The sequence below is a fragment of the Pseudonaja textilis genome, chromosome 3, assembly GCF_049901715.1.
Source record: "Pseudonaja textilis isolate UNSWEBS1 chromosome 3, rPseTex1.2, whole genome shotgun sequence".
NCBI lineage: Eukaryota > Metazoa > Chordata > Lepidosauria > Squamata > Elapidae > Pseudonaja > Pseudonaja textilis.
In genome coordinates, this window is record NC_141992.1 from 37,520,302 (window position 1) to 37,532,671 (window position 12,370).

The following is a 12,370-nucleotide window of genomic DNA, read 5'->3' on the forward strand; positions in this document are numbered from 1 at the left end:
AATGTTTGTAAACCCTCTGTTTTGCTTTGTGCTTTTTTCATCCTTTCCCTTTTTTTCTTTCTCTCTGTGTGTGTTTTATTTTTTTCTTAAAATACTTAATAAAAACATAATTTAAAAGGTAAACTATTTGATGACCTACTTTTAAAAATCCAGAAATAAGTACCCTGATCCTAAGGAATTGCAAAGGATTGGAGGAGCAATTACATAGTGCAGAGGCTGAAGCAAGCATGAGAAAGAAACCCAAAATAATCCTGCCTTGATTTTGTTAGTAGAATAGAGGGCAGAATGAAATTTGGATAGGCTTCCAGTTTCTGGAAGTGTTAAGTAGCATTCTTGGATTCCTTGGGGTAACTATTTCTTGACTTGGCTTACCTCAAAGGTCTAACAGGAATTTACTTTCTCCCTCTATTTTATCCCAAAAACTGGGATAAGGAAATTTAATGGGATAGGGGCAAACTAAGGATGTCTTCTATTATGCATAGTGCAGCTTACTTATGTCAGGAAATGTGCTGCAGAATAAACTTTCCAAGTAAATCCAGTTTGGGTTGCAATATATCCTTCCAGACAATCACCATGAAAAGAAGTGTTCATAACTCTCAAAATATATACTGTAATGTTTTCACTGAAATGAGTTTTAACTATGAAGTCTAAATTTGCCTTAGTGAGTAGTTTATGCTAATGACAAGAGGAAAAAAACAAAATTTGATAAAGATATAGGTAGTCCTCAACTTATGATCAAAACTGGCTGAAATTTCTGTGATCTTGTTGCATAAGTTGAGTTGGACCTGATTTTATCATTTTTTATGGCACTTGTCAAGGAATCATAGGACTGTTAAGCGAATTCGGCTTCCCCAATGCTGTTTTTTACTGGGTTGTTTTTTGTTGTTGTCAGAAATCAGCAAAAAAAAGTTGCAAATCATAATAAAGTGACTATAGGACACTGTAATCAGTTGAAAATGTGAGGTGGTTGCCAAGTACCCGAATTGCAATCATGTGACCATGGGGATGGTGCAATAATTGTAAGTGCAAATACAAATTATAGGTCACTTTTTCCAAGGCTGTTGTAATTGTGAACCATCATTAAATGAAGAGTTGTAAGTTTATAACCAGCTGCAATGAGGTATTCAACAATACCTATCTCACTAACCAGGTACTGTATATGTATTTTGAATTTATCTATCTAGGTTTGGGAGCAATTTGAACATTCGAGCCATTCTTACATATATTATATATGGAATGGACACAGCTCATTTGGTAAAGCATATTATTTCTATGCAAATTGACCAGAATTCAGTTCAAGAAAGATTGCTATGGGAAACCTGGGAAAATCAATGTAATATTAAGCTTCTTGGACCAATGGTTTGATTAATTCAAAACAATTTATTGTTCCATCTTATACATACAAAATAAATAAATAAACTACACAAAATAAATGAATGAATGAATGTCAATATGATGATCTGTCTGTAAATTCAGCCAGTGTTTATGGATGCTCCATTGGAGCAAGCTACCCTACTCTATAATTTATGTGATGATTAATCAAGAAAACTTATTGATGTTGGACCATTGCATTTTTGACATACAAAAACCAAGACACTAAATTGCTACTGTGTGGTTTATTGATGATGTCTTTGAAAATTTTTGGATATGTTAACACTGAGGATATCCCGTTGAGTCTAATACTGTATATGCCTTATACATTGATTTGCCCTTGAAAAACTGTTAGGCACTGCAGTGGTTGAAAACAATGGTTTAATTCCTGATTGGGAGCGTGCATACAAAATACATCTCATCAATTTTAAACAGTCTTGTAGATCATTAGTTAATTAATTAAAATCAAGTTGGATTAATCCCTTCCTTTCTAGCTTATATACAAAGGACAAAGATGTTGTCCTTTGATTCTGAAATGTCTCTTAATGCAGCTAGTTATTGATAAGTACCCTGCACTAAGCACTTTTGCTGTTAAAAACACATATCAGAATTCACATGCTATAGAAATGCAATTGCTAGATGTTTCCTTGTGCCTCTGTGAAATTATTTTCAATAACTTTTTTTCTTATTCAAGTGATATTATACAGTAATTAATAGTGTTAATTATTGCTTTAGCCTATATTTGTGCTGCACTTAGAAACAAGCTCACAACAAATAAAATTACTATTGCTATTAATATTTTTTCTTCAAGAAGAAATGGAGTCTTATGCATTCAGATGTTTAAGTTTATCCAAGTATGAGGGTTAAGTGCCCCGATGACAAGTTTCCTTTTTCAAAGCATCTTAACCATATGTTTGAGTTTGAACAACAGTTGAAATTCATCCAACCATAGCTGTCAAAATGATATTTGGGACATTTATTGATCATATTTTAGGCAAGCTGACATCAAAATTTCTTGAGCTGGGAGTAATTTTGTTCAATTATGTCACACTTCTAAGGGGTCCTGATCATCACCCCAAGAGCTTAGATGAGTAAATATTTGCACATTTTAAACTTTTAAGGGAATATCTTTGTTTTGTCTGTTTGGAAGAGGATAAACTACTGCAACAGTTACCACTGGAAAACATCCACTGGATGAGATTAAGAATTCTCACTTATGTTCATTCAGGTTTGTTTTAGATGTATTCACCATCAGCTTTCCAGCTATCATTGCATATATTTATTTTGTCTTGGGGTTTTTTTTCCTACCTAAATCAAGAAATGCCAAACAGGTTCTAGCCAGTGCAGGAAGGCATTTGGAGGTAATTGTGCCAACTGCCAGTCTATGATATGACACAATTTCATTTAAGCAATGTGTCTTCAGAAGATTCAACAGAGATCAACTGTATTGGATTTAAAGCATAGTAAGAATTTTTGTGTGTGCCAAGGTTAACATAAGGAAATGAAACACATATTCAATTTCTTATGCTCCAGCAGTGTTGATTATTTGAGTGAATTAATGACTTAGTAAGTTAATCACTCACAGAAACCTCTCATACATTTCAACAGATGCAATATAGAAAGTTTCACTCTTGTTTCACAATCTCAGCATTTTGATATCATAATGTAAGAATGATAATGCAAAGAAAATATTTTTTTATGGTTAGACTTGGGTATTTTCTTTTTTATACTTATTCTGAAATTTTTATTCATTCGTTTGTTTGTTTGTTTGTTTGAATTTATATGGCCACTCATTCACTGTCAATGGGAGGCTTATAAAAATAAAAAATCAATACACAATAAAACAATAATCTCCACCTCCTCAGCAACAATAATCAATTAGTCAGTCAGTCAGTCAGACAGACAGACAGAAAGACAGACAATCATTATATTTCATATAAGGGCTAGTTATCAAATCAAGTAAAAGTTTCTTCTGACTGGAAAGGCATTAGAGATAACCAACATGGGCAACAAAGAATAAAGAGGTGTGCATTGTCTTTTCTTTCATTATAAAATTAATGTATAGCTCTTAATAGGCTAAAGCATCACTCCGATGCTAAGCAACCAGCAGGAGTTTTGAGCTGAGCCTGTTTATTGTGAACTATGCATGCTCTTGGCTCATTATGTGGTTTCTGACATTGATTATCTTTCAGGCAACTATTTCAGCTCATGGCAGCCATAATTTTCATTCAGCATGTGGTAAATTCTGGCCTCATTGCCACAGAACCATTTGTGTTTGTATATCTTGGAGGGGAGCAGTAGCTCAGATGTGCAGCACGTCCTTTGCATGAAAACAGCTCTGCAAAGACAAAAAATAATTCTGCTTTAGAGCCCAGAGAGATATTACCAGTAAGAATAGTTAAACCTGAAGCTCCATAAAACTCCCCAGCTCAGTTTTAATGATAATGGTAAATTCTCATGGTACAGGAAAATAGGAGATCTTAGTCCTAGCAATATGCAGGATATAATTCCACTTGTTTTGAATTCTGGCTTTAGCCACAACAGTCCTTCCTAATAATTTTAGGCACTCATTCTGAACACAGTATTTTATGCACCCTTGAGCTAGATGGATAAATCGTCTGAATTTGTCATCTGATATTTGAAACAAAAAGAAAATCTAAACAACAATCTCAAAATATAAGATAAAGCAAATACTTAAGATTACAGGAAATTGCCTTATATCATTTCAACTGGTATATGTGGCCTATGATCCTGTATATAAAAGCCTTTCTCCTCATGGATATCTTGAGGAAGAGGGCTTGTTGAGATAATAAATAAAATTTAATAAAGTTGGAGTACTGAAGAGAATGCTGGCAAGGTCTGTGTGCTCTGCTAAGAAATGAATGTTCTTGAATTAAGGAAAAGAGGGTTTTTTTCTGTCTCAATATATATTGCCTCAGGAAATGAAGATTCCTCTCTTAATGAAATGAATGTCTTTTTCTAGACATTACCAAAGAGAATGTTATACTGGGAAAAGTCTATGTGTTGTCTTGGCAATTATCTATAGCTTCCCACAAGAATATATGTTGTCTTTCATGTTGTTTAACATCCATGTAGAAGCAATGGGACTTGAGCAGGGGTGGGATACAACAGGGTTAACTACTGGTTTGGGATTTATGAGGTTTGGTGATTTATGATGTGCTTCCCTGCACACTGCGAGCGCCATAGCACATTGCGTGCAGAGAAGCAGCCTTTGAAACAGCCCTCTTTTCCTGGTTTTTTAACTGCAGCTGTGCCTCGTTCGGCAGCTGAAGTTGAAAAATCAGGAAATAAAGATCAGGTAAGAGCCCAAGTGGGTGGGTGGGCAAAAACATCAGCAGACATAGAACCGGTTCTATGTCTGCTGCTCTTCAGAGCTACCGGTTCTACAGAGGTGGGCAGAACCAGTAGAAACCCACCCCTGGACTTGAGGCTATCTGCTAATTGTATTAATATCTTTCCTTTTCTCTGGGAGCTTAATATGGATTAATTTTTGCTCCCCTCTATAGCATAATTATATGGGGCAGACTTGGCAGAACGTGAGTAGCCCAAAATCACTTATTAGGCTCTGTGGTTCAGTGGAAGCTTGAAGTTAGTTCTTCAACTGAAGTCTAAGATGGAGAAATTAGCATTGTAGTAACTGTCAGCCTTCAAGATCTTCTACTATTGCTTTGCATCTTTCGGCTGTCATAAGTAACAGGGGGGGAGGAGGGGGTAAAGTCTGGGAAGCGAGCTGGAGGTGTTATATTCTAGTGTTGTATAAAATGGGGGGGCGGGGGAAGAGGGTATTCTTCCTTAGGTTTCTATTTCTTGCTTAGCTTTCTTTCTTCTGCGCAACTGCAAACTTTTATCAAAGTATGCCAAGGTCAACAGACAGAAGCCTCATCACCACCTGGAGATGCCCACATGATGGTATACACAACTTTTAATTGGAGGAACCAATTGAACTATTGGGGGTGGGATCATTTCCAATACTTTGTATATGTGATTTGTGCACCTAATTCCTCAGATTCAGAATTCTATTGTAGCTACCACTTCATTTCCAGTAAAAGATATCTTTTCTCTAACTAAAAGAGTCTACGTATTTCTTTCTTGGATTTTGAATGGACAGTAACTTGCAAGGATTTCTAATTCTAGTGCACAAAATAGGTATTTGTGTAATGTGTCTGAGATATGATAATTTGAGACTGATCATTTATGCTTTGGGTGAGAACTTTGGATTGATTTGTAGAATAGTCCATTTGATTGTTTTCTTGGCTATTAATATTGTTGGGAATCTTCTCAAGTTCAAAACATCAATATTTTTTCTACCCTGCTTCTTCAAAGTCCAAGTATAACAATGGTAGCAAAAAAAGGCTTTCCCTACTAACAGAACTGAATAAATTCTGCCCTCACCTTATTGAATTTTTAATCCCCAGTTTAGAACTTTGTTTTATTTTTGGTACAAAAATTAAAGATGGGAATCCTAGCATCTGGCTTTCCTATTTTGCAAGTGCCATAAAAAGATTTTAAAAGTGGGTCACACCAGAAAGTCTCAAATTCAAGTTGTACCTCTACTCACTACTATCCTTCCCTTAAATCAAACGTGCAATATTTTGCATATACGGGTGCCACTTAGGCTTTAAATATCATGCTGGAGGCCATATTCTAAGAAATAGATATGCATTCAGAAAAACCACGCAGGCAGGACACAGATAAGATCTGCATTAAATCGGTTAAGGGCAGCTAATACAATTAGTTCCAATATATTTAATAATATTACCCTTCTGTTTTCTGAGACCCTAAATCACCAACATACAACTGGCTCTCCCCATGATTAATGCCATTATATCTCTTCATCCCCTTTGACCTCTGGTTACAAAACATTTTTTTATTGTACATCTGTACCATGTTAACCTCAAGGTGCCAATTTATTTTTTCTGTTCTACATGATATCCACTTTTCATAATGTATCAGTGATTATTAATGTATTATGAAAAGACATCAATTAATTTTTTTTACAGCTACTCAATTCCTAAATTAAGCCTAAACACAAAAGAGTCAACATTAAGAATAAGATGAGTTTTGTTTGATAAATGTTTGGCATTAGAAACTCTGTATTGTAAACATGGAAACTCCGTGTTGTAAGCATATTAGGCATCTTTTGCTGCCATAATACTATATTTTTAAAATAGTGGTTCCTGGATCAAAAATCAAAAATCTACTTCAACCTATTGATCATTAAAAATTGACCTTCCACATGAACTGAAAGTTTGCCCTACAATATACTTTTTCTAAACTTTAATTCCTGCAAGCAGGTAAATAAATGGTTGGAATATGATTAAAACTCTCTCTAGAGATCTGTGGAATCTACTTAAAATCTGGAAAGAAAGCTGCTAAGAAAAAAAGCTGATAATATATAATTTCCTGTGGCCTCAGTGCTCACTTCTGTTTTCCCACAGGGTGGGACTCAGAATATTTCCATAGCAGCAACTCAACCTTTGCTGTTGCAATTGAATATTGTGCAGGTGAAATGATATATTGTCCTGTTTCCTGCCATTACTTTGCATATTTTGCATGAGTAGGTAGACAAATGAACATTTTGAGGATGGTGATTGATGAATAGCCAATGACATATTGTGTGGAGCCATAGATGACTATGGAGAAACTATTCAGAAGCTGTAAAAACAACAGATGCAGAAGCATGAGTTGAGTCCTGAGAGGAAGGAAAATATTAGAAAGATATTCAGACTAGCTCTCCCCTGACTCTTTGGGGTCTAAGGAGGAGGAATGGAAAATACTGACAGACTTGAAAGATTTTGTAAATCTTTCTCAGTATAGTTGTAATCTTTATATTGAATCTCTTTGCAGAGAGCTGACAGATATATATTCTACCTTCCCTTCTAGTCTTGAGGTCAGTAGGTTCTGGATATAGAAATTCATCAACAATCCAGACTGTTGTCATTACCAAAAAACAATAAGAGTGGGGCAAAGGCTATATATATTTATACATTATGACCATGGCAATTTAAGGAAAATGAATAAAGAGAAGCAGGGGTGGGGGGGAATCCCTCTAACTGAACCCTGATCAAAGACAATCTACAAGACGCTGGGAAATTCCAAGAAACCAAGCCAAGAACTTTAAATTCACACATCCTAGGAAATAGGTAACAAATAGCTAAGAATTGTGTGTTGTCTAATTACTGTTACTCTGTATGCTTAAACTGTGTGCTATTTTGTCTCTGGTATTTATTTTTTCTGTGCAAATTCAGTGATTGTGTGTTTGATATCATTTTACAATGGAACTTCTTCCAATTAGGAACAGATCAGCACAATCTGCCTATAGCCTTATATTTTACTTTACATTTTTGTTTTTCCTGTGGAAGATCCTAAGATTCTATGATTTGAAAAGCTCTGTATTTTATCTGTATCATTACTAAAAGCTAGATCATAAAAGATAAAAAGGAATGTTTGCATTCTCTCTTTCCTTTAAAAAAAATGATTCTCTTTAGCTTTGGTGAGATTGCTTTTTCTCCCAAAGGGGAGATAGAAGAAAGACTGATTACCCATGAAAGTGACAAATCAAGTGTTACATGAGGCATACGGTTCAAGGCATTGTGAAACCTATCCATTAAGAATCTAACCAAAACCTAAAAGAGGCTTTCCTTACTCTAGGTGTCAACAACATGTATCCCCATTCCATCCTCAGACTGCAGTGCTGAAATTCAGCAAAACAACAGCCAAATTGTGGTATCACAATACTAGACAGTTTGGAATGGTTAAGGATAGGGATATAAATAGTTTGCTTCCAGAGGTCTCCCATCCCTATTCCTTTCCCCCTATTATTTCTAGTGCAAATGTGTCTGTCTGTCTGTCTGCTTGCTTCTCTGTCTATATAGCTCTGTCTATATAGCTTCTCTGTAAACTAGGCTTACAGAAATGCAATGGACATTTCTTATTTTGTAATATATTTTGCAATGCATCACTGATTTCATAGATAATGTTTGCCTCTCACTCACTTATGACACATACATCATTTGCTCATTATTCCTTATTTTGACAGTCCTAAGGATGAATCACCTATACTAATGAACCAGCAATACTAGAAGCCTTTTGTCTTTTCTTACCATTAGTTTTAAAAGGACAGAGCTAGGCATGAAAATGTCAAAATGAAAAATACATTTTATGCAGTTTTTGGTGGATAGACAAATCAATGTCAATGATTTCACTGCATAGTGATGATTTTAAACCAGACAGAAATATGAGAAGGTCAGAAGATAATGTTATTTGGCTTAAAGCAATTGCAGAGTGATGCTGAACTTGGGGTACCATTTATTCGTAGAACAGTTTTTCTCCCCATAAATGGCACAGGCTACCTTTACCAACCTATAAACAACAAACTAAAGTGAAAGTTTCTTTTCCTAGCACCAAGATTTTACTCACAGGAGAAGAAAAGTAGTTCTGACATGGCTTCCATTGGTGAAATGTTTACAGCCCTGTGAAATGTTACCTGAAATGTTACCAATGAAGGCATATCAACTATTCTGTAACTTATCATGTTTTCTGGAAGATTTTTGTTTTAAGAATTATATGAAGTGGCCTATGCTTGTTGAGTATTAAATAAATGAAACATAATTACCAAATTCAGCACAGAATAGAAGAAGGCTCCCTAGATAAATGCAGGGGTAACAGCAGACATTAGTATAGTCAGGATAGCATTATTATAATTGGATGGGCTGCTGGTATGATTAGCAACTCCTTGTCACCTAAATGAAGAGAAATTCCATTCAACTGTTATTAGAATGCTCATCACTATTATACTGCCTGTCCCAATGCGTTTTAATCTAAAAGCAAAATTAGAAATTTCAGACTTGCTTTCATCTTACATAAGCAAGGAAAGACAGTACCTGTAAAACACCCTTCAAGCCAATTGCAAAATGCACAGAATATGCTAATGACCACCATACAATTTAATGATCTAAGAGCATTAAACTTAAAAAGATGGAAACTCGCTCCAAGATACAAGGAACCCTTGGTTTTCATATTGCTGAATAAGATTTAGAAAATAATATGCTCTAATTTCATTTTTCTTTATACATTCTCAAGACCTTTAAATAAACGTTAGTGATAATAGCTATTTTCATTAAGGTCTGTGATAGAATGTGATATATATTTTAATATGAATAATATGGATGCCTAGCAAAATATCAACTGCTCCCTTTCAAACCCTCATTCCATCAATCCATAGATTGATGGTTCAGAGCTTTATTGCTATGTTTTTGCTACATTCCTGTTCTTCAAAAATTCATCCAATAAATCAACTGCTACATATACCGCATGCAGGCTGGCACTGTTTATATGTATCCCTGTGTCTGTATACTTTTAATAGGTATCAGACAGATAACAACCAAAAAAGCTACAGCTTTGGTTATCACTGGGAAATGCTGCACCTGTTCCTTTTTTGTTTCTCTTGTAGATGTTGAAAGCACAAACTTTCTTTCAAGGGGGAAAAAGATCCTGCAAATCACAGCATGCTTTTCAGCCATGTCTTCTGAACCATTTTATGTTGAGACTTTCAGGCAAATCTAACTGAACATTCTTTCCACTAAAGCCTTGTTATCAAAGGAGCAAATATTTAAGCAGCAGTTAAGCTGAAGCATTTGAAATCCCTATTGATTCAGTTCCAATGAGGGAAGCTATAACCAAGGCTGTTCAGTTTAATTAGTGATCTAACATTGAGTATTAAAGAGTTTCTTTATACAGTAAATGAGGTGGACTGGGAGACCTTTCTTGTGTAATGAGATAAGTTGCAAAGGATGTCAACACACGTGGGAATGTCAACAGGCCATAAAGCTAACCATTAGTAACTGTGAGGGCATTTGCAGGTCAGGGGTAGAGTAGAGCTTTGCTACTACGTAGGAAATTAGAGGGAAGAAAAAATGATGGATTTCTTTGGTAATGCAGAGTTGATTCAAAAATCAAAAGTTGACATTTGGTAACATATTGGACATAGACAGAGTGCTAATTGGATCATGGATTGATGAACTGGCAAAAAAGTGAAAGTAAGCAATTTGCAAGCCTGATTTTGCTCCCCGCCCCCTTTTCAAATTTTCCAATACTGGTTTTAAGAGAGAGAAAATAAAATACTTGGGGATTACTATGACAAATGTGAACCATGTATTATTTCAAAATAATTATGTTAAGACATAGAATGAAATTAAGAAGAACTGGTAAAGATAGGCAAAATTAAAATTATCACTGTTCGGAGAATCTCTAGGATAAAAATTCAGTTGATACCTGTTTTAACAATAGCATTATGGTTGGTAAAAATGACAGAATTTGCTGACATCAACAAACTGACTTCTTTGGTTAGAGAAAAGACAATAATATATCTGCATTTATTGGTGACTGGAAAATTCTTATAGACTTTTTGCACAAAATGTTTAAAAATAACAGGACTTATGGTTTTGATTATCAGAAAAAATAGATAATAGAACAGTTTTATGATAATAACTTTAGAGAGAGGTTAAAGTATATTTGTAACCTACAACTGCTGTGAAAAACCCCACTTCTTTGTATCTTTGTTTTTTTCTATTTTTCTTTTTGCACTTTTTACTTTGATTTCTTTTTCTTTTTTCAACTTTACAGTAGTTTGCATTTGTTTTATCTCTTTAAAATTTCAATAAAAATCGTATTTAAAAAATGAAGTATCAGGGCATCTTTCTGGGCTTTAACATCATGACATTTTAGTGTGCTGGGAAAGCTTCAAAAAATTACAAACATGACCAGGTAAATCTGAATAGTGGGGCAACATTTAGTTTCATTTGGAAACGTCTTTAGTGAAGAGGGAGAGGTTTATTGAGCAATCTTTTCTCCTATGTGTCCTCATGTGCCTTTTCAATGTAGGGAAACCTATTTTAAAATCTGACTAAGTGAAGCAAAGAAAATTCCCCCTCTGGGTTTGACTGGGTGATATCTGTCACCCAGGAGTCCAAACATTTCTCTTTAGTAGCAAGATCCTCTGTGGCAGATTCCCAATGTCCTCAGGTTTCACGTTGAACAAATATACTGTAGGAAATTAGCACCCACCCCTTTCCTAGAAAATTGAAATAGCCTAGGAAATATTGAAAATGCAGAATATTTCCTCTAAAAAGAGTAGAAACTCAGAAGCAGAAACTCACCCCAGAAGCAGAATCTCACTCCCACCTTTGTTAATGGGTGGGCCATTAAGACTTGGGCTAGAATACTTTACATAACAAGGAACTCCAGGTAAAGCTATAGCAATTGCCAAAAGCCCTTTTAAGGGCATAATCACCCAGCAAGGCTAGACAAAGCCTGGAACTCAGGACAGCCTACAGAGTTGCCCCTGGGAGTCTGACAACCAATTAGAATACAAGCTCCAGTTCAAAAACCCAGGCACTCTCAGCACCTCAGGTCTTTTTTCTTGATCTCTTTTCACCTTGAAGCATGTGATCATTCCTTCTCTGGAGCTCCAGGCCATGTGGTCCTGTCCACCATTAAACCTTCAAAGCGGACTCCATGTTTCCAGTGTCTTTTTTCCCACTTGGAACTGAACCCAGAAGGATATTTCTTTCAACAATACATTATCGCGATACAGGAGAGAGTTATTTACCAGAAGTTCTTGAGGACAAAATGATAACTACCACTCTGCTATGTTGCATTATGAAAATAAATTAAATCATACAAATGAACTCGGCCATAGACTTATATTGCAAAAGTTCCTGGTCTCAATACAAATAAGATGGCTGTTTAGATGGAATTTGAGAACAAGGACCATACATTTCAAACCTTTTCTATCTTGCCAATTTCTGGTATCTGACTTTGGGATGCTGAATCTTTTTCAGAGTTTGTGGCTCTTTACTTTCTTCAACATTTAAGTCCAGAATTGGCAAGCTGAAGCAATGGAAAGTGACTGCCAAAATAGTAGAATAAGACAAAACTCCTCAGAATACCATGGGCAGTAAAAAAAAAAAAAACCCGA

The 12,370-nt window shown here is 35.4% G+C and overlaps 1 protein-coding gene across 1 annotated transcript in view; it reads left to right on the forward strand.

Moving 5' to 3' along the window:
- The first annotated feature begins 5,225 nt into the window (after positions 1-5,225).
- LOC113444282 (bcl-2-like protein 15) overlaps positions 5,226-12,370 on the forward strand; it is a 192,989-nt gene continuing 185,844 nt past the window's right edge. The window contains exon 1 of the mRNA XM_087929307.1: positions 5,226-5,301. Within this exon, the coding sequence (XP_087785433.1) occupies positions 5,247-5,301 (55 nt within the window). The 5' untranslated portion in view covers positions 5,226-5,246. The remainder of the gene's footprint in view (positions 5,302-12,370) is intronic.